Source organism: Amia ocellicauda, chromosome 18 (assembly GCF_036373705.1).
Source record: "Amia ocellicauda isolate fAmiCal2 chromosome 18, fAmiCal2.hap1, whole genome shotgun sequence".
In the NCBI taxonomy this organism is placed as follows: Eukaryota; Metazoa; Chordata; class Actinopteri; order Amiiformes; family Amiidae; genus Amia; species Amia ocellicauda.
The window spans coordinates 3,987,896-4,012,179 of NC_089867.1; the positions used below are offsets into that span (position 1 = coordinate 3,987,896).

The window sequence follows — 24,284 nt, forward strand, 5'->3', positions numbered from 1 at the left end:
TCTGGAGAGTACACTAGCTTCTTCCTAGCTCTCTAGTCCTTTAAGTCTGCATAATAAGTTCAAAGTACCAACTTATTTTAAACCCTTGATAGCAACTCCCCCAAGAATGTGTTGAGATATAATCTGAACAAATGACAGATAGATAGTTTAATGTACCTAAAATTATTAAATTGAATTAAAGAGTAAATTGTTTTTAAACAATATGTAAAAGTTTGGCTTTTTGCAAGTTTTAACTTAGTAATTTGTTTTAGTGATTTGTCTTGCATAAATCTGTTGAAAGAGGCATATACAAAATAATACCTATTGTTTAAGATTTCTCTGTGTTCCCCACCCATAAATCTTTTTTAGTTTTGGAGTTAATGATCTTATCAGAACCAGTGACTACTAGGGCTCATTCACTGCTGGTATTAATAACGAGAGGCCCATTACAAACAAACAAAACGAAACAAAACAAAACAATGGGCATTACCAATCTCTGTTGTTCTTTCTGATTTTGAACCTGCAAGTGCTATCTTCTGTGTGAATGTCTGAATGAACTGGAGTTTATTAAAGTTTGTGAAGTACTGAAAATATTAGATCTAGAATAAGCTGCCCTGCAATGGTCTGGCATCCAATTCGAGGAGTACCCTGCCTTATGTCCTGTGTCTGCTAAATTAGGTCACTGTGACCCTGTACTGAATGAAGCAGTTGTTAAAAATGGATGCATGTATTTCCCTATATAATATACAAAGGACGTATCTTGACAAAAGGTTTTGCAGGTGTCCTTCGTATAGAAAAAGGCACAGCGATTGTTGTACAGGAGTTTATGAATAATCAAATGTGAATGTTACTTGTATTGAATCTAATTGTATTATATTGACTTGGTGTCCATGCTAATATTCCTTCTACGTTGATAACTGGTAATCACAATCTGGAATCTGGATTTTTTCACAGCTTTGGCATTGGAAGGTTTTCCATTTAGACATTTAGACTAATTTAGTACACATGTTCACATCGGTATAATTTGAATAAAATAAAATAAAAAGCACAGGATTTAAAAGTCCTTGCAAAAACAGAGAACCGTGATTTATTCAATAGCTGTTTTGTTAATACAACATTTAACTTATAAAAAACAATTACTTAGCTTTATCAATGCATGTAATAACTGTGGATGAGCATTGTCACCAAGAGAAATTCATGGTAACTTATTCAATATGTAACTGATATCCAAGTAACGACTGGAAGACACCCTGGATTTTTGTGGAAAGTTAATATTTTCAAATGTTTAAAGTCATGATCATCTAGTTGTACTTTGTACAATGGTTAAAAAATTGAGAAATGCCATAATTCACAAGGTTATATTTCTTCCCTTATAATTGCTTTGTCAAAGCATTTTTTAGGTCGGGTCAATGTAAACTACAAGAAGATGTTGCCAAATACCATATCATTCATAACATAAAATATGCTTAGTACTAAGAGCACAGACACACCCTTTGGATCATCAACTGTAAAAACTGCAATTAAACTTATGCCTCAGCTGGTAATTGACTCTACATCTACTAGAAAAACATATACATCATACTTAATTTTCCTACAGTAACAGGTGTTTCTTCCTTTTACATGTTATACCTCTGTTTCATATCTAGGTTATTAGCACATTATGATGTGGAACATTTCAAGTACATTTTCCACCCCAAAAAAAACTTTTATCCTCACAGATCACAGCAGACCAGGATCCAGGGATCTCGCATCTTTTGGAACTTTAGTAAAACCTGTGGAACTTGACAAAAATGTGTTGTTGAGGTTTCCTTCTCTTTGTGTCCTTGTATACTATTTTTGTTTGTTTTATTTAATTTTTTAATTATTTTCTTGTTGACAATCTGGAAGCTTGTAAAAAATACAGCATTCTGAATGTTGGGCACTATTCGAATACAAAAAAATACTCTAGATACTAGCAGAGGAATTGGGGATGTAACGATATGAGGTATTGTGGCAGTACTATGTAGTCATGTACTGTAAAAGAGCAGGGCACCCTGACACTCCTAGAGTCAAATTCATAAACCTCCTTGAAGTTTATAATGGTGAATAACTGCCATGTCAACAACACCCAAATAAAGGAACAGATTTATAGGACTCTGGAGAATTATGACCTTTTTTTCTGATTATACAAATACTATTTATGTAATAATTAATACTTTAAGTCACTAACTGGTTACAGTGTCTTATGGTGAGTGGAGTATCGTTACACCCCAAACAAGAGACAGCATTCCCTCCGATCCAGACACTGTGTAATGCGAAGGCCTGGTGCAATGTGATGTATTGTGCTTGGTCTAGGTACTGGGTCAACTGAGTGGTTTTCTGAATAACGTTGCAGGAATTGCGAAGCCCTGGATAGACATGAATATCAAAGGTCCAGATCCGCAGATCAGCGCCCTGTGCTAGAGCGGACCACCTCCCGGTCCCGGTCCACTGAGCGCCCCGACTCAAACCTCATGAGGTCGATGCCATCTTTACCATCTGGAAGATCTGCCCCTCCCTCACCTGCCTTAACGAGGTGACCCAGACAAAAAAAAAATCACAAAAAAAGCCCGACTAATTCAATCCTGTTGCCACCCCCTGCTTCCCCTTCTCCCCCTCCCCACACACAACTCCCCCGCCAATTCACCTTTTATTTTTCCTGTAGTGAAAGTGCTGTATTTTTTTTCCCATCTTAGACTAGAGACCGTAGATACTAACTTCCTTTATTTTAGACACACTACTTATATTCTGAACGGATATAATGGTGTGGGATTGTCATTGTTGTTTCTTTACTAACATAACTAAATATTTAACAGCATCTGTTTGGTTTATTGTTTGGGTTGGTTTGGTTTTGGTTTGTTTTGTTGTTCTTTTCTGTGGTTCATTAGGATTACGGTGGGTAGCGTCCTGCATTTAGACTCATGGCTACCCACTCTTTTTCTTGCAGCTTAAGACTCTACTGCCAGTGTTTAAACATTTGACATCACCCTTGTTGCAGACTTCATATTGCCTTTCTGTATTACAATTTGATGGATTGTTATACCGGACTATGGTGACACATGTGTAATCATTGTGTTGCTCACAGCTAATTCACTGGGTCTCCACTCAATGTGTTCAACTGGTAGTGAAACTTTGGCCCTGGAGAGTTTGATGTGTGTTGATGCAGTCAGTTATTTTGTTTTTGTTTTTTTATTTATTGTTTCCCCTACTAAGAATTAGAAATGGACAATTCAGTTTGAATCCAGATTTTTTCCTGAGTGGTGCACTCTCCCTTTTTTGTTATTAATGACTCAGATACAGAAAACGCCACAGGGATTATCCATGTCCTGTATCTTCAAAACACAGAAACAGTGCAAGTGATGTACAGTAAAAGGTGCTATGAAGGTTATTGTACTTGTATGATCTTGGTTTATTCCATCTGTCATTTCTAATTCATGACCATGGTTAAGCATAACTGATCACTGCATACGTATTATTAATAATCAATGTATTTATTTGACTATATTGTGCAGTTGATTACTGAAGACTTGGGCTTGGTTCTCTCCTTTTCTTTGAGAGGAGAAAGTTTAGTTAAGACTTTACAGGGAATCCCGACGGAAGTGGGATCAGGCTGTTGTAATTATCAACTCACCTATCTTGGTATGCGTCCTTCAGTGCATACATTACAGTGCATCCACCTGAATTTCTCTGCTGAGAGCTATTCATAGGCTAAAAGAAAATAAGGCTTTCCATTTTAACTAAGTACGAAGCCCATATACATTTTCAAGATGTGATATTTGTATGTGCACACCATATGAGGGCATATTTATATGCTGTGGGCACATACAGCGTTCATCAAAATTTTGAGGATACACAGTACTGTATGTGAATTTGCAAATCCAAAATTAAAAGGCACACATAATTAATCAGAAGTGCGGAAGAAAATTTTTGATGAGTACACTGTACATACGCAACACATTGACGCATAAACCCTTTTTCAAGTGTCCGGCTGTTTTCTAAGGAAAACGTAATATTTCTGGGCAACAATTGAAGTTAGTTCTAGTTCTTTGCATTTGAATGCAATTGTTGAATGCATTTTCTTTCCCCCTTCTTTTAAAAGTTAATGCCATCACAAACAAATTAACTTTTTACATACCTTCTCATACTGTCATATAACACCTTTGTCAGATGTTAAAACTGAAGCATCTGAGTGCATCTGCTTTACATCGAAAAAATAGACGGTTTTTTCTTCAAATGCAGAGTTTGGAAACAGTTAACAAACAATGTATTGTAAAACCCCTGTTTAACATCGTCATCAATTAGTTGTATGTATATACAGTATATATACAGTGTGTATATATATATATATATATATATATATATGTATAATGTGTGTAATATGTTTATGTATTTATAGATGCACATGCACATACATAAAGTATAGTCTTCATACTTGTTCAACATGTTTCACTAACAGTACAGCTATAATTGGCAGCAGAGTGAACAGTGCTTGCAGGAGTATGACCGAAGTTAGTGCCGTTCCTTCCAGATTCAGAGCTGCATTTCCCATGCAACATTTCTAGTTATTGTTTCCAGACATTCATTAATTTAAGAGTTCAATATGCAGGTGTGTCTCAGCAAAGATGTTTTCCCTGCAGTTTGTAAAGAACATATAACTGCTCACTTTTACATCAGGACCTGAAGTTTTCAAGCAGAAGAGCTTGGTTCAGTCAATCAATATCTAGAACTGTAGGTCCCACAAAGCAAGAGAGAAGCTGGAGGCTTGAACTCTACTGCATCCAACACTCATCAGTTAGAATGGAGGACAAATATGAGGAAAACCTGCATTTTGAGAGAGCAAGTATATTAGCATGATAATATTTGTTGGTACCATATATGTGCTTCTAAGCATTACTTTTACAACAATCACAGAAGGAATTTTGGAATGTCCCTGGAGCATTTTTCACCACTTAGTAAAAACACCAGGATGATTTGATATACTAGTAAAAAGTTCTTCTTAAACACAAGCTCATTGTCCTGCAATCACTGTTTAGAGTACGTCTTGAGGAAAATGTATATGAATAAAATGTTCCTATCAGATCATTAGTTTTGGTTTTCGGAGAAAAAAGGTGAGCACGATAACTGTTGCACATGGCAATGATTGTATGTCTCTATGTGTACACAAACGCACACCCATGCGCACACAAACATATATATGTGTACAGTAGATACATATATATATGTCCAGTAAATAGTTCGTCAAATAAGATTGTTACTAAACTCTCCATCCATGTCATGTTTTGTCCTAAAGTGGTTTTGTTTTGTTTTGTTTGCTTTTGTTCGAACTCTCTTTGATAACTGGTAAGAGACATCTTTTTCTTTCTCACAGAGCACTTCTGTGGAATCATTTGGTCACTGATGCTTGAGGAAATTAGGCCGCCCTCCTGAGGTATCCCTGTAAGGAACCTTCAGCTTAAGCTCACTCAACACTAACTGCTTTATATCCTGCAGGGCCCACCCCCGTAGTGGATCGGTCCAAACCAGCCCCACCAGTACCCCAATGGCCGGGAGGAGAGGACGGCAGCTACCACAGCTTCCTCCCAAGGGAACGCTGGAAAGAAGTGAGTAAAGAACTCTTTTACAAAAGCCTCTTGCCCTTACCCACTGGTGGTACATTTCAGAGACAGGCCAGAATGATGGAATTCGATGCTATTGGCTTAAGTTGCTTATTAAAGTGAAAGAAGAACTAAACCAACAGGGAGACAAATTTGACAGATGTTACAGTTTGTTATTGTGTGTGTGTTTGTTTGTTTGTTTTGCATAGTTGGTTTGTATCAATTAAATCATCCTTGAAAATCGCCATTTTCTGAACTATACCTACTGCAGTTGTTGATTGGATTTTGCGATGTTTGAGCAGTTGACTATACTGTTTGACAACACAGCAAATTTTTCCTGTTGTGTAGCAGGTAGTAGGTTTGGATATGGCAGTAGTGGATGAGTAAGTTGCTGAAAGCTTAACAGGCTCTATTAGCTGCTCTGATGCAAACCAGAAAAGCAAGAACTGATACAGAAATGTCAATTCTTGAAGGAAGGTACCGTTAAAAGATGGTTTTGTATTAAGTGTTGTGACTCATGTGGGACACTTGTCATTTTCACTGGAATGCCTTAACAATAAGTGTATCCTCTGAAAGAATTATTATTATTTGTCATTTTTATTTAACATTTCTGCTTTGGTTCCTTTTTTCATTTCTTCCCAGAAAATGGAGACGAAGGATTAGAGCCTTATGAAGGTCTGTAACTGAAAGTCTGGGTTTAATTTTGCAGAGAGAGCCAGAGAAAGCTCAGTTTGCAAGAGTAAACCCGTCTGCAATAGGTGTTAGTTGGTTTCATCAGGCTCAACTCACTCTGCTCCCCATTCTGTTTAGCCTGAAGGTTTTTCAGTGATATAGTATTCCTGTCTCTGACTGCATGAAACCAAGCAATGTCTGTTGCAGTTTGTTTTTGTCTGTCGTTTGGGGTGTGTGCAATAGCCTTGTTGTAGTTTATCAATGTTGTGATTTAACACTGTCCAAACACTGCTTTTTTTGTTTCCGTGGGAACAAATCTCTACTAATATGCTTGTCCATAGTTCTAAAAAATATCCATGGGTTTTGATTTCTCACATATATTCGTTGGCCCTTACTTCTTGGTTAAAGGAACCTGTTTTTAAGAGGAATTCCCCTGTTAATGATGAAAGTGTAACTGCATAAACAGCAGAGTCACAGTAAAGTGTAGCAGGGAATTTAGTTGCACTATTGTTATGATAGATATCATATAGGGGAATGCATAGTGCTCTGAGCTTACACCACTGGCTTTCATGGTGTATGAATTCATACAATCAAACCTGTACCTAAAGTTGATAATAAATAAGAAATAAGAAAATATTTAAAATATAAGTACACAACAAACCCATTTGAGAACAAGTTAAGAAAGGCATGGTAAGATGGCTTTGGAAAGAATGTTTTATATAGCTCCTGGGACAATAGAATCTGTTCTGTACTGTAGAAATATTTTTTGTCTGTGTTCTATACCACATCCACCATCAAAAGATTTTTTTAATTGAGTTTCTGCTGAATGAGGTGTAATGAGCAATCTGTTTGTCTAGGCTTAACACCGCTTTGAATAATACTGTCAAACATTTTCACACTTGATCCATTTGTGACTCCCATCCATAAATATCTATTTTTATGTGTCATAAGGGGAAATCCTCCTGTATTACTAAATATCATGACCATCGATGCCGAACTGTTCGTTAAGGTGTCATAAATAATGTTCATACAAAGTCATTTTTTCAGTTTCTCTCTTCAAACCCAATCCTAATGGATTTATGCGTCTTGACCTGGATGGTAGTATATAGACAATGCCAGTATGTGCTGTAAGAATGCCCTTTAAGTGGAAGCCATAGTCCATTTCTGAAACACATTCCTGCTCACTCGACCTCTGAAATGAGAAAGTCTGGGAGGACTCCTGTGAGACCTTGGCTGGGGACAGCTCTTTTGAGGTAGTGTTTTAGGTGAATGTGGAGCAATATTTCAAATTTGCTTCGCATGGCTTTGAAAACAGGATAAGATGTGACTGTTAGCACAAGGAATATCAGCAGAAATGCTCAGATCAGCTTTGATAATTATACCTCTTTTGTTACTGTTGGGGCAAAACCTACAAAACAAAACCCACTGTCCATATCTCTAGACACCGCTATCAAAGCAGTCATTTCCTTCGAATTCACTTTCATATAAGGTTAATGGTTAAAGCCTGTTCGGTTACCGAGTTAGGCCACTGTTGTGACATGCCACCGTTTGAAGTTACTACAACTTCCCTCTTCTATAAGTAGGACGCTTTGCTGGTCAATTCTATTAGTTTGATTCGAAAATTGAACGTTTTATGCATACAGTCAAATACTTACAAACAGCTGTAACAGAAAATTATTTAAATCCTGTATACAACGTTTTCTTAGGAAGTTCTTTCCAAACCCGCCAATGGAGCAGTGAAATCTGTTTAGGGAGTGGTTATAAGTCAATGATGATGAACTTTCCCATATGATCCAGGATCATGGAGATATATTGTAAACGTTCTTGATAGATACATTTGTCTTTCACCTTCCTAGGGGCAAAGGTGGACAGTTCAATTAGGGGTTAGCTGACCATTTCACATAACAGACTTCTGGTGATCCCAGGCACACACTGTATCTCATTAGGCTTATAATAAAAAAGCTCTGGAGTGGTTCAGAGACAGTCACTGTAATGTTCTTCAGTTTGAAAGCACTGTAAAAAGGGAAACTATCTATAGATATGTGTTTGTTTAGCTATCCATATATCTGTCTATCCATGTTTGTTTTATGTTTTTTTTTCTTTTCATATTAACTTCTTGCTTTGTTTATTGTATGCTTGATTGTCTGTCCTGTCTTGTCCTTGTGACCATCCACTTTGTCTGTGTCTCTGTCTCTCGATGCCCACACCAACAGAGGAAGCAGGGGAAGAGAATGAGCAAATTGAGCTGCAAGAGTCAGAGGGGGAGGCAGGTGTGTCTCACGGAAATGTTTTAGTCTAGTCTAGTTCCTTCCTTGGCCCTGTTGGAAATTCCACACAGCCATTAATTCCGCTTTTACATAGATATGTGTACGTCTGACGTTACAAAAAACTCCTCTAATAGCAAGACACATAGATATATGGAATTGACTCCGTTTAAATCAAGGAGGGCTATTGTTTCTACTGTTTATTTAAATTTAGTAATTTTGTGTTATATTGACAGTTAATATGTAGCTCAAAACAAAATGATCAGGTCAGGATTATATCCCCAGCTATGTTAATGGTGATGAAGTGAGTACCAAGATATATTATTTCATGTCAGTTTTATTTACAGTGGATTTACAGTATTGTAAGAATGTGTGGCACATTGAAGACAAACACTGATTAGCTTATTTTCTTATCTTGGGCTACCAGTATCTGGCAAATATTGGAATTTCCTCCAGACAGCATTATGCTCCCCACTTCCTGTTTGTGTTTTTGCATGATGTGTAAATGACGTATCAAGGCCGAACTATGCTATCTGTATGTCTGATGCATACAGCAGTAGTTCATAGTTACCAATGTGCACAACTCTATCCAATCAGAAATGTTGTGTTGAGTTTTTGATTGTGCTTGTTTTTGAGTGCCAAGCACAGAATGCTATTTCATCATTGGAAACTTCCACTGCAAAATGTACATTTTCAAACCTATTTATCTATTTATCTATCTATTTATTTTCCAGATTTTGGTGTAATGCAGACAATCTTTAGGATGTTAGGTTTTACTTCTCAGATACTGGTTCATCACTAGCAGAATTTTTAAAATGTTTGGAAAAATATAATCTGTTACGGAAAAGAAAATCCTTTCACTAACTAGTTATAACGAGAAAGGATATTCTTCTTGTTCTGTTTGAATTAAGTGGTAACTCAAGTATTCATCATAATGCTACATAATGTGTCCGCTATAACTTTGTCAGAGCTTGCCTGCTGAATTTTGGCCTTCTGTGGAATTCCACCGTCCATGTATCAACGTTTTATCTCCTGCAAATCTCACTTTGCTGCACAACAAGAAGAAAGCGTCCTTTTTTGTCCATAAGATTTACTTCGATTTTCTGCTATGCTGTGATGTACTGCATTGCTAAGGCAAATTTTAATGAGGTATTGTGTGTGTTTGTGTTTGTGTGTGTGTGTGTTTGTGTCTTTATGTCTGTTGTAGCCATTTAATTTAATGTCTCATTAACTTCACTGTCTGTTTTCAAACACCATTAAGATTATGAGGAGAAACCTCAGTGTCCACCTGTTAATGGGAGAAAAGGCAAGTTGAGAGGACTTTGCTTTGTCACTTGACAGTGTGGTGATGTTTTTTATTTTGTTGTTGGATTGTTTTTTTTAGTGTTGTGGTTTAGAAGTGGCATGCCTGTTGTTACCTGTGATTGACATAGATTTTTTAGTGTGTCATAAATCTGTCAGATCATAAACTGACCAATGGCATAATACTTTTATCTATAGCACGATGAGGCTGATTTATATGTATTTGGTGTGGCTTGGTTACTGTAAATTAGTTAAATAGTGATTCTAGATAAGTGTAAGATTATCTCAGAGATATCATGAATTTTGTCAGGTTGCTCATAACTAGTTCAGCTTTCACCATGTGTCACGAATCCTAGGCCCTAATGCAGATTTATGTGCATATGAAGTACTCAATGTATTTCGATGCAGACGTCTAAGGGAAGAATTCTCACGGCAGGAGCATTCATTCACACTCATTTATTTTTTTAAAGCACTGAGCTCCCTAGATCAAAATGCATTCAAAATAGTTTGTCTGCACTAATGTTAAACTGCACTGTTGCACACAATTATTTCACATCCTACTGTTATATAAGAGTTACAGTTAGTTATTGAATAGTTGCTAAAATCAGGCATCAGTAACATTTCAAAGATGGTGAAAAATGGTAGAGTAGAATTTACATAATGCATTTGTGTAGGGATAATTATGTAAAGTACACAATATGTTGCCGTTTAGATGCTTCTGCTTGCATGAATTGTCCTCCAATGATTGGTACGATTCTAGCAAAGAATAGATATGCCTGTATAGATATTTGCTTGCCATTCATTAAAAGACTCAATAACCGATGCCTCATTCCACCTTTTTTTCATCTATGCCAGTAAATTATGAATATAATGTGAAAACCAAAAGCCAAGCTCTGATTATGTTGCATTGCAGGGGAGTGGGAGAGCTTTTTCCCTAAGTTACCAGCAGATGGAGCAAAATTCAAATTATTGCAGGAAGGAGCTGTTTTATCAAAAGTGCTGAAAGCAGAGATTGTGTACAGCACATAATTTTCCTATCTGAGCTTTGTGGCAAAAAGTGATCAATCAGAACTGTAGCGTGGAATTAAAACATTGTACCTGTAGAACGATGTACCCAAATTAAAGATCAATTATTGAACATCTTTATATTTATATTATTCATGGTAAAAGTGAATGTTCTTGTGATTTTTTTTATTATTTAGGAAGCAGGATCTCCCTGTTGTGTGAATAGGTAAAGGAGGCCTGAGATTAAATAGAGGATTACAGTGCAACTGTGACAACATTAGTGCTGTTACACAAATCAGAATGCATTTAATTCAATACTCATTGTCAGAAGAGGCAGTGTTGTCATTTTGACTTTGTATTACAAGATCAGATGGAAGACAATCCTCATGTTTGATTAATAAAGGGTACATAGTATTTATACTACTTTTACAAGTTTAACTAGTCTTCGTGTGATACAATATCATGCATTTATTCATTTATTAATTACATCACATTTCAACAATATTCTAGCCATTGTAGTAAGTGTTAATAAGGTTATAAAATGTAATCAAACAGCAGTACCTTCAGGGGCAAATGGGAGATTTTCTTTTAACTGAACATGTACAAAGATCTTGTTTGGCCAATGCAGTCCTCAGCTGCAAGAAGCAACAAAGTCCTATTATATATGATATACTAGTAAATACATTATTGCTTAAATAGAAATACATTGTGTATTATATATTCATAAGACCAATATATTACTATTGTAATTTAAATTGGGTTTTGAGTATTTGTAAATGTTCTGGGCCTCAAAGTCTCTTTGCTCCATAATGGCATAAGTGCTGTTTAAATCTCAGTTTTACATGTTACGTAAGTGCTGTTCTTCTTCACTTTCTGGTAATGCTGTGCTCATTAAACGTGTTCAGTAGCTAATATTCAGATAGTTAGCTTTGAACTACATACCACAGAATGATGACAAATTCTGGGAATTGTAAAACATCTTCTTAATGCTGCAGTAAATTTATATGTTAAATGTTTTATTCTGTCAGCATGGAACACTGCTTTTTCCTTCCCAAAGCAATATTTAGTATATTTTGTCTTTTTGGGCACAGCATTATACTTTTAGTTAGTAGCATCTGATGGATATGTTATTGCTCATAAAATCAGTCATGCCAATGTGTCTTCTTAAAATGTAGCATTTAATTAGTACTTGTTTGATTCTCAGCAGTACTGGGACATTTTATTGTCAAAAATAGAAATCACCTCGGGGAAAGTATTGTGCTTTAATTTGCCTGCGTGCTCTCAGAACTCTAATTACATGCTCAGGAAGAAGAAAAAGTACCAATAGTGTTCTGGTACCTTACGTAATCCTCACGTTAAAGTAAAATATGTAATATGTAATTATGTGAAGCTTACTTTGGTTGATATTGTATTCAAATTAAAGTAATGAAAAGTGTACAGTAGTAAAACTTACCATTTGTTCTTATAGATATGTAACATCAGTAACATCAACCAAAATCACTAATTAAAAAGCACTGTTGTCCACTTACAGTATACCTAATTCATCTTTCTTTATTTCTCTGGAAAGGATTTACTTTAGCCCTTCTAATTGGGTTCTCCCTCACAGCTCAATAAAATGCATCAGCATAATCCTATATCTGAATATGGTCCAAACCCATCTGCCTCCAAAAAACAAAAAACACATGGGTTGTGAAAGAATGCAACCTTGCAACTGCCAGCATGAAATAAACTAGAATGTGCGTTGTTTGCTGAATGTGTCTGTGTTTACTGGCTTCAAGTTGTACATGATGGGCCATCTTTCCTTTTGGTTTGTATCAGAAGTGACCTGGGAGGACCAGCAGAGAAAAGTGAATGGTACACTAAATGATGGAAAGACGAAACAGAAACAGCCCTCTGAGCCAGGTTTGTCAGGGTGTGGAAGACTGTTGCAAAAAAAGCATGAGGGCGAGGACAGAGGCTGCAACCTGAGGTGCCAGTCCACGGACCTCATGCTTTAATGCTAGTCCAGTTTGTGCTGTCTTGTTTAGCTTCTCTTCTACTCTGTGATGTGAAGGGTAGCATGGTGGGAGTAGATCTGTGCTGACATAGCCAGCTTTGTAGAGAGCAACTCTTCCAGGCTGACTGTGCTGCAGGTTAGACAAAAAACACCTTCACAACTTTGTGTCGACGAGAGTTGAAAAGTTTGACTGTCGCTTTCATTGCGCCACAGCTGAAGGTACTGAATACATAAAACATCCCAAGGCACTGAAAAAAAACCTGCGTGAAGACAGCATTTTAGAAAATATAAGCTTCACTTTATCACAAAACCTGTGTATAGAATTGTGTGGCTTATAATTGGACACAGCCATTGATTTGTAACTTTTGCCGATCAATATGTTAAACAAATACCTAAAGTTTCATTCAGCCTGGAAAGAGTTAAAGGGAATGAGTATCATAATCCTCTACCCTAGTGATATTATTATTATTATTATTATTATTATTATTATTATTATTATTATTATTATTATTGTGTTTTCTTTCTTTTTCATTACTTGTAGACCTTACCTATTTGTGTCTAGGAGCTTGTGTAAAAGTGTCACAATGTTTTAAGTTGTTTTTCTTGTGTTTCTATGGTGTATCTATGGCAGCACATCAATGTTTGTGTTCCAAATTGAAGTCTTTCTTCATCTTTCTTCACAGTGACAAATAATTGTCACAGTGAAAATGAATGTAGTGTTCCTTAACCAGGTTTCTACTTGAACATAGGTTTTGTTTTCAGTTGTTTTGTTTGTTTTTATTTTCAAAGCCTCATGACAGGAATATAACCATGTCTGTATTATTCTGGCCTGAAATTTGGCTTTATACAACTCCCAAGGCCTTCACTGCAATTCAAAGTATATGAAATCTCATTCATCCACCCACGTGAAGTCAAGATATATACCTAAAACAAATAAAACTGCTCCTGGAAAAATAATCATTACTATTGGCAAATGAACAAAGAAACGCACACACAAACACAAGTGTTGTGTCGTCTATTTGTGCACATGATGTTGTTGGAGATTATTCATTATTCAATTCAAACATCAGCCGTAGTCTTTGTAAAATATATTGGTTTAAGTTAGTGACTAGTGTTTATGAGCTGCATAGTAAAACAATTTACAAGACTGGTAACACAACGGCTATACGAGTATACAGTATTTAAGCAGGCTGCAGATTAATTCTGTATAAGGGAAAAACAGGATACTGGCACTGTAAGAGTTAAAAATAGTAAAACAGAATTCAGGTGAATCTTTGTTGTGTATGAGTTATGCTATTACTTTTACATAACATTAGATTACTATATGAGATGTGTAGCAAAGCTTGAGATGCTTGTGAATTACATAGTTTATGATAATGTTAATGTTTTATCTTAGTGTATCTACATACACTCACCTAAAGGATTATTAGGAACACCATACTAATACTGTGTTTGACCCCCTTTGGCCTTCAGAACTGCCTTAATTCTACGTGGCATTGATTCAACAAGGTGCTGAAAGCATTCTTTAGAAATGTTGGCCCATATTGATAGGATAGCATCTTGCAGTTGATGGAGATTTGTGGGATGCACATCCAGGGCACGAAGCTCCCGTTCCACCACATCCCAAAGATGCTCTATTGGGTTGAGATCTGGTGACTGTGGGGGCCAGTTTAGTACAGTGAACTCATTGTCATGTTCAAGAAACCAATTTGAAATGATTCGACCTTTGTGACATGGTGCATTATCCTGCTGGAAGTAGCCATCAGAGGATGGGTACATGGTGGTCATAAAGGGATGGACATGGTCAGAAACAATGCTCAGGTAGGCCGTGGCATTTAAACGATGCCCAATTGGCACTAAGCGGCCTAAAGTGTGCCAAGAAAACATCCCCCACACCATTACACCACCACCAGCAGCCTGCACAGTGGTAACAAGGCATGATGGATCCATGTTCTCATTCTGTTTACGCCAAATTCTGACTCTACCATCTGAATGTCTCAACAGAAATCGAGACTCATCAGACCAGGCAACATTTTTCCAGTCTTCAACTGTCCAATTTTGGTGAGCTTGTGCAAACTGTAGCCTCTTTTTCCTATTTGTAGTGGAGATGAGTGGTACCCGGTGGGGTCTTCTGCTGTTGTAGCCCATCCGCCTCAAGGTTGTATGTGTTGTGGCTTCACAAATGCTTTGCTGCATACCTCGGTTGTAATGAGTGGTTATTTCAGTCAAAGTTGCTCTTCTATCAGCTTGAATCAGTCGGCCCATTCTCCTCTGACCTTTAGCATCAACAAGGCATTTTCGCCCACAGGACTGCCGCATACTGGATGTTTTTCCCTTTTCACACCATTCTTTGTAAACCCTAGAAATGGTTGTGCGTGAAAATCCCAGTAACTGAGCAGATTGTGAAATACTCAGACCGGCCCGTCTGGCACCAACAACCATGCCACGCTCAAAATTGCTTAAATCACCTTTCTTTCCCATTCAGACATTCAGTTTGGAGTTCAGGAGATTGTCTTGACCAGGACCACACCCCTAAATGCATTGAAGCAACTGCCATGTGATTGGTTGGTTAGATAATTGCATTAATGAGAAATTGAACAGGTGTTCCTAATAATCCTTTAGGTGAGTGTATATCAGCAGCAGCCTTTTATCGATCCAATGCTGGATGTTTTCATATGTAAACTATGGAAGCTAATATCATTCTGAATGGTAATATCAGATTGGTTGAATTTGAGTATGGGTGTTTTCTAAATAAATACGTTTTCCTCCTTCCCCTTTCAGCTCAAACAAACCAACTTGGTCACTCATGGTGGCACTCTGCCATTGATTTTACCTCTTTATGAGAAATGACATTTGTTTGGCATATTGCATTGCAGTTTATCTGTTGTATACTAACGGCAAAGTTAATTAAGAAATGCATTATTTGAAGTACACTGTGGTGATTGATTCAAACAGGCTGAGATTTGAATTATACAGATATTTTCTTAGCATTGTTTCTGTGCATAATGTTAACACCTTTAAACTGAAATGGTGTTGGAATAGCTAAACATTCTCTTTGTGCCTGCAAGAATATTGTAAACCCTAGAAGTGCAGGGGTTAGTAATACTGTGCAGTATGAGTCAATGTAAAACATATCTGAGCAGAATATTGCTGTAATAATTCCAGTTTTGAAATCTATTTAAACACAGATTCACCAGACTTAGAAGTATAATGTGTACAAAGCAGGGCTCGTCTTTTCCCTTTGATTGAAACTGGGGGTTTGGTGCATTTTTTAAGTTAGTAATGCATCATATCTGCCCAGCGGGAATAGTACAGGACATGCAGTCTAGCTGAGAGATAAAAGAGAAAACACACCAGCTATTGTTAGCAACAAAGACAGTGGTTTTACATTCTATAATACTGAGCTGCACAGATCTCATTTACTTGAACTGAACAATATGAGTTAGATGACCTTGTGGGGAGGGATGGCTTTATTGAGTGGGCAGTGCTCCACTTACGGAAGTAGTTGCAGCTCCTTAAAGAGTGCAATCGAGAAGTGACAGGGATTAGGGGAAAATATAATCTGCTTTCACTGCTTCACTTAAAACAAACGATGTAGTGTATACATATGTAACCCTAATAGGCAAGTTACATATTCTCTTCCTGTAACAAATATTTACATTTTTATTTGATGGTGCATTCCCTCAGACTGGAGTAATTGAGAGTTGTTCTACAAAACGGCTCCTGTATACTGTTTTGATTATAGGGGCAGCAAAAACTACAGCAGCTTTGAGAGACAAACATCAATGTGTCTCTCAAGAGGTTGTGGCTGTTAGCTATGCCCGAGTTTTTTTGGGCAGATCCAATAGTGTAAAAATACAAATATTTTGTGCTTGGAGCTTTGTCTGGAATGTGCCTATAGAAGCTCATTAAATATTAGCAGATAGCGGAACAGTCACACAGAGCCTGGTTCTGTAGGTGTTAAACCTGGTTTGTTTTGGACAACTGGCCTTGAGATGAAGAATAGTAAATGGACACAACTTTATTTGACAAATGTTTGATTTAGCATTCAATGTATTTATTACTTACCTGGAGTGCATTATGAGATTGTAACCAGACTACCTGCTAATAAATATTTAAATATGTTCCTCACTGAGAGACCATCTCAAATTGGGCTTTGCATTTACGTCACCTGGACTTGTAGAAATTTGAATAAGACCATGCATATCGCCAGTTCCCGGGATGGTACAAGGGTTTCATAAAAGCAGTTGCTGTAATTTGCATAAGAGGAATGGCACTATAAAAGAGCCACTGCACATGGTACACTTTGTACAGCTTGAGAGTGTCTCTCAACATCTAATTACTAACTTTGTCTGCATATTTTACATACAACTATTGTGTCTGAAACCATGGAAACACCAGGCATGGCCTATTACGTAGGAACTGAGATAAAAAATGCATCCCTGCATTTGATTAGATGTCAGGATGAAAAAGCAAGCAGATCTGATCATCTCAAGTATGTTTTGTTCCTCAGAAGACATTAAGAATATGCAAGTGTTCAAAGTGCAAAATTAGAGGAAAGTTTTTCATGGATAGAAAGACGTCCTTCTAAGCAGATGAGAACATAACTGTAAACGTTAGCGATTGCATCATCTGTCACCTAATCTGCATAAACCACAGCACACAATTATTTCCTTTAATCCTATCAAATTTCATCCTTCCCAAGGTTCGACATATCCTCTTACATTTTCTATTAAGACATATCGGGGGTCTAATATTAACGAGCTGTTTTTCTGCAGCAGAAACTAACATCTGCAAAAGGAAGCATAAGTAAGCTTAAGAAATTGACTTTTTTATTATTTCACTCCTCTTCCCCAAGGTCTTTAGGTTGTTTGTCTGGATTCTCCACGTATCCTCATTAACATTTCTTTGACGTTTCAGCTCTCTCCCTCTCGCCCTCAGCGACACACTTTTCCTCTTTTGTTAACATGATTAGCTCTTCTCTAGTCTCTCTTTCTCTTTGTCTGTGTCTGTTTTGTTTTAGTGTGTTTTGTGTTTGTTTAGTTTTTTTGTACATGTTGTGGTGTGCTGCTGTTGTCCCCACCCCTACCCCTCCATTTGTGATGATGTGGCGGTGGTTTCTTCTCCAGCCCATTTCCCCCTCCTCGGTGTCACCTCTCACCTTGTGAAAGCATCCACTCACGCCCCTCTCCTCTGTCTATGTCTGTCCATTCTGTGATGTGATCCCAGAAGACACGGATTCACCCCGTCAGAGGAACTCAGGTCTGTCACTACTTCTACTTCCTACTTCCTACTTCCTTCTTGCTTTTTCCAACTCCTCTTCCTTCTTCTACTGCTACTCTAATCCTTCTTCTAAATATTCTTCTTCTCCTTCTTCTTGTTCTTCTTGTTCTTCATTTCTTTCTATCTGGCCACTTAGTGTTCATTGTTCATTTGTCATCATAGTCATCATTTTGCTATTCCTTAATGTTTGTGTGTATATATATATATATATATATATATATATAACACACACATATGAACATCATTCCAGTTGCAAGTTTGTACAGACTTCAGTCTGTAGATTCATTTTGTTCATTAATGTGATTTCTATATATTTAAAATTATATTATTGATAAATAAGTACACTTTAATGAAGAATAATTATTGAACTAAATGAATCACAGAATAACATTGTGTTTAAAGATTTTCAATCATATCTATGTGTGTTTGTGTGTGTATATTATATATAAATATATACACGTACGTACATATTTGTATATACACATATATATGTATGTGTGTGGACATATATGCGTGTGTTTTCTTGAATAAGCACATATACGCCTGCATTCATATAGATGTTAAAAAAGAAAGATTATTTTTGTCATATTTTTCTCACAGTTCAATAGGATAAGAGGTTTGCTTATCACTTATATCTGCCATACTACAGATGTTAGTCTCTCTGATTTTATTGACTGTGATTAATACATATTTAACACATATTAACACTCCCAGCATGATTTTCTAAAGTGGCAAGATAAGAAGTTAAAGAGATTTTTAAAGCCTGATTTATGTAACCAGATAATTTTGTGTATATTTTTTAAGACACATTTTTATATATACCCTTGAATGGACTTCACTTAGTAAACTGAGAATCACACTTCAAAGAATCAAACAACATGTGAAACTGAAAGAACAAAAGAAGGTGTTGTTTTGATGTATTTACAGTGTCTTTGTTTAGCTGATTTCAATGTGATTAGGACTCATTTTCAACACCTTTTAAATGTTCTTCATTGAAAGTCACCTGCAAACAGGGCCCAGTCATAACAGCATGTTGTATATAGCTTAGCAAAAGTATGTGTGCACATCCCAAATTATTTTGTTAATGACTAATGTTACAGAAGTGTAAAAGAATATACACCGATCAGCCATAACATGTGAATAACACTGATAATCTCATTATCATGGCACCTGTCAGTGGGTGGGATATATTAGGCAGCAAGTGAACATTTTGTCCTCAAAGTTGATGTGTTTGAAGCAGGAAAAATGGGCAAGCATAAGGATCTGAGCGACTTTGACAAGGGCCAAATTGTGATGGCTAGATGACTGGGTCAGAGCATCTCCAAAACTGCAGCTCTTGTGGGGTGTTCCTGGTCTGCAGTGGTCAGTACCTATCAAAAGTGGTCTAAGGAAGGAAAAGCGGTGAACCGGCGACAGGGTCATGGGCGGCCGAGGCTCCTTGATGCACATGGGGAGCGATACTGTAGCTCAAATTGCTGAAAAAGTTGATGCTGGTTCTGATAGAAAGGTGTCAGAACACACAGCGCATCGCAGTTTGTTGCGTATGGGGCTGCGTAGCCGCAGACCAGTCAGGGTGCCCATGCTGACCCCTGTCCACTGCCGAAAGCGCCTACAATGGGCACGTGAGCATCAGAACTGGACCACGGAGCAATGGAGTTCAAGGTGTTGACTTGGCCTCCAGATTCCCCACATCTCAATCCAAATGAGCATCTGTGGGATGTGCTGGACAAACAAGTCCGATCCATGGAGGCCCCACTTCGCAGCTTACAGGACTTAGAGGATCTGCTGCTAACGTCTTGGTGCCAGATACCACAGCACACCTTCAGAGGTCTAGTGGAGTCCATGCCACGACGGGTCAGGGCTGTTTTGGCAGCAAAGGGGGGACCTTCACAATATTAGGCAGGTGGTCATAATGTTATGGCTGATCGGTGTATGTATATATATATATATATATATATATATATATATATATATATATAATTTCCTGCATATTTTTCACATCTATGGTTTCATAAACACTTTTAAAAATATGGTAACATTTTACATTGTTTCCCTAGTTACAATGTATTTACATAGTAGGTACGTACTAAATACATGTGTAGTTACTCATAAATACAGTGTAATTATGCATTATTACAATGTACTTAATGTGTAAACCTGATTAACTTAAATGTAAGTACACAATTGTAACTACATTTGTAGATATGTTTGTAACTACGTGTTTTCTTAAAAGCACACGTGATTACATATAAAATTCGTCCCAGGAAATGCTGGAGGGATTATATGTCCCGGCTGAGGAAAGGGAGGTCTGGTCGCCCTGCTTAGTGTGCTGCAGCCGCGACCCTCACCAGGATAAGTGGGTTTGAAAATGGATGGATTGATGGATTGATGGATTGACACTGCAATGTGTTTAGATTGTCTGTGCAATGTAACCACTGTTACACAACCAGTCACTCATTCTCACAGTGCACACATTGCAAATGTGGTTACAGGTGTGTCTTTAATTTTAATGTTAGGTATTTTAACAGTGAGAGACGGAATAACAACAAAAAAATCCAGAAAAACGCATTTCAAAAAAGTTATAAATTGATTTGCATGTTTATGAGGGAAATAAGTATTTGACCTCTTCGACTTAGTACTTGGTGGCAAAACCCTTGTTGGCAATCACAGAGGTCAGACGTTTCTTGTAGTTGGCCACCAGGTTTGCACACATCTCAGGAGGGATTTTGTCCCACTCCTCTTTGCAGATCCTCTCCAAGTTATTAAGGTTTCCAGGCTGACATTTGGCAACTCGAACCTTCAGCTCCCTCCACAGATTTTCTATGGGATTAAGGTCTGGAGACTGGCTAGGCCACTCCAGGACCTAATGTGCTTCTTCTTGAGCCACTCCTTTGTTGCCTTGGCTGTGTGTTTTGGGTCATTGTCATGCTGGAATACCCATCCACGACCCATTTTCAATGCCCTGGCTGAGGGAAGGAGGTTCTCACCCAAGATTTGACGGTACATGGCCCCGTCCATCGTCCCTTTGATGCGGTGCAGTTGTCCTGTCCCCTTAGCAGAAAAACACCCCCAAAGTATAATGTTTCCACCTCCATGTTTGACGGTGGGGATGGTGTTCTTGGGGTCATTCCTCCTCCTCCAAACATGGCGAGTTGAGGTGATGCTCGATTTTGGTCTCATCTGAACACTTTCAACAGTCCTCTGAATCATTCCGATGTTCATTGGCAAACTTCAGACAGGTCTGTACATGTGCTTTCTTGAGTCCCAGCTGCCTTGAGATCATTAAAAAGATCCTCCCGTGTAGTTCTGGGCTGATTCCTCATCGTTCTCATGATCATTGAAACTCCACGAAGTGAGATCTTGCATGGAGCCCCAGACCGAGGGAGACTGACTGTTATTTTATGTTTCTTCCATTTGCGAATAATCCCACCAACTGTTGTCACCTCCTCACCAAGCTGCTTGGCGATGGTCTTGTAGCCCATTCCAGCCTTGTGTAGGTCTACAATCTTGTCCCTGACATCCTTGGACAGCTCTTTGGTCTTGGCCATGGTGGAGAGTTTGGAATCTGATTGATTGATTGCTTCTGTGGACAGGTGTCTTTTATGCAGGTAATGAGCTGAGATTAGGAGCACTCCCTTTATGAGAGTACTCCTAATCTCAGCTCATTACCTGTATAAAAGACACCTGGGAGCCAGAAATCTTGCTGATTGATAGGGGATCAAATACTTATTTCCCTCATTAACATGCAAATCAATTTATAACTTTTTTGAAATGCGTTTTTCTGGATTGTTTTGTTGTTATTCTGTCTCTCACTGTTAAAATACACCTACCATTAAAATTATAGACTGATAATTTCTTTGTCAGTGAGCAAATGTACAAAATCAGCAGGGGATCAAATACTTTTTTCCCTCACTGTATACCATTAATCATTTTTACACATTAAGTATATTTTAATAATGCATAATTACACTGTTCTTATGAGTAACTACTATGTAAATACACTGTAACTAGGGAGAATTATTGTAAAGTGTTACCAAAAATATATATCACTGAAAATAGCTTAGCACACACAATTTTTTGTATTTGAATACTATTATTTTTCAGTATTTGTAATAGTTTAGGTTAATGTTTACAATTTGGTAGGTTTATTAGATATCACTCTTGTGGTATTTTGGGATACAAAATAATGAAAGCTCCCAAATTCTGGCACAGCATTTATATACATACAGTGTATTTGTGTGTGTGTGTGTGTGTGTATATATTTACACACTTTTGTTTTCAAATACAATGTTTATTCGATGAAAGTAAGCAATGTTTCCTGAGGACCCCTTAAATATTCATTGCCAGGTCTTTATGTCATCCATTTTGTTTCAATCTGTAAAAAATGGTAGCTTCCTAAACTTGAAAACCCATAGTAAAAAGGCAGTATGCACATTAAAATATAGAAGGTTACTCAAATTTATGTTAGTGTTTCCTTTTGTAATTAATGGCATCGTTTAAAATAGGATCCAATTCGAATGGGATGTTATCTTTTATTAATTCAGTTAGCAGTTATTGGTGCTTCTAAAGGCCAGGGTCCATGTTGTATTATCCAAATGTGACCACATTTTTCATAGGTTCACAGCTCTGGTGTTAAAATAGTTAATTCTAAAATTATTATTATTATTTTCAACCAATCTATTAGTACCAGGAGATCAATATAAATAAAGTTAAATTTAGACTACAAAGTATGAAAAAAAATTATCCTGAATCAAAAGGTAGAAACACCATGGTTCCGAATTAAACAGTAATTTCAGTAAATGTTTAAAACAATGCATTACGGTTGAAGATTTAAAACAACTTTTCTTTCTATATCAGTTACTGATAGTTAGGAAAATTGATTTGGTTTGATTATTTTATTAATAATCTTAAAATCATGAATAATACATTGAATAGCCCTAAATAAACATTTATATTACATTTATATTTCATGCTGTGCAGGATTTAGTCTTTAATTATTATTTTATTTAAATTTTTTAAGTGGTATATAATGTGCAGCTGGCTTTTTTTCTAAAACAATTAAATGTTGAAACAGTCGCAGTGCAGTAACATTTTGAAAATATTATGACAACTTCAAGGTCTTTTTTTGGACAGTCACTGTGCCTCAAACCTATACCATTGGGGCCTTCACAAGTACTGGTAGTCTTCAAGCTCTTCATACTAGTGATGGCACACAATATGCCACAAACCACAGCCGCTAAATTAATAAGTGTCTTGAAGAAAGTTTCTCGTTTTGAACTGTTTTTTTGTGTATTAGATCTTAGGGACCGATTAAATTAAAAATGTCCGTAAACTGAGAATGCGACTCGCAGCGCAAACATTTTTTTATTTAATCTGTTTTCAAAGGGATATGACGTTGCACAGTATTTCGAAGTCACAACAAAATGCAATATTCTGCACACACAGAAGAGTACATAATGGAGCGCATGCTGATGATGTCACTCTACTGATGTTCTGGTACTCTGGTAACATACAGTCGAACTGCGAGTGAGATAATGTGTTGTGTACAAATTTGAATTAATCTTTGCATTTGCAATGCTTATTAGTCATTAATTTAAACAAATCATTTAAAGATAGTAAATACATTTATAGATGTGTTATACTGTTTTGCTACACTGCTATTTGGGTCTAGTTTGAATGTTTGAGTGTGGTGACTGAAGATCTATAAGTATATGGCTACACGGAAAATAAACTGTGATGACGTGAGCAATTCGTGTTGGTGAATACATCTGCATTATCTAGTTGTGTATGTTTCTTAAAGTTTGCATGGATTTTAAAAACTGGGAGGTCTCTCAGGTTTTACAATACTTATAGGGTAGTCTGCATGCAGTATGTTCTCTGCTGAATGCTATAGCCATAGGCTGAATACTCTGGTACTCTTGTCAATGTTATGGAGAAACCTTAAAAACAGATTTAGGGGGAAAATGAGATAAGCTCATTTTAAATTAAAATGTACCCAAACTTATAAATTGACCACAAATTTTTCATCCAAAGTACTTAAATTAAGAGCAAATGGAACTGCTTTGGCAATGGGCTAGGCAATCATTTTATTTACATACAAAATGTATTTGAATATACCAAATGTAAATTTTCAGAAAAATATAAACTCTGAAAACAAACAAATTTCATGTT

At 37.0% G+C, this 24,284-nt stretch overlaps 1 protein-coding gene across 1 annotated transcript in view; it reads left to right on the forward strand.

Moving 5' to 3' along the window:
- rims2a (regulating synaptic membrane exocytosis 2a) overlaps nucleotides 1-24,284 on the forward strand; it is a 285,367-nt gene that overhangs the window by 195,752 nt on the left and 65,331 nt on the right. Inside the window, exons 21-23 of the mRNA XM_066691502.1 lie at nucleotides 2,354-2,533; nucleotides 5,488-5,597; nucleotides 6,234-6,266. Coding sequence (XP_066547599.1) covers nucleotides 2,354-2,533; nucleotides 5,488-5,597; nucleotides 6,234-6,266 — 323 coding nt within the window. The remainder of the gene's footprint in view (nucleotides 1-2,353; nucleotides 2,534-5,487; nucleotides 5,598-6,233; nucleotides 6,267-24,284) is intronic.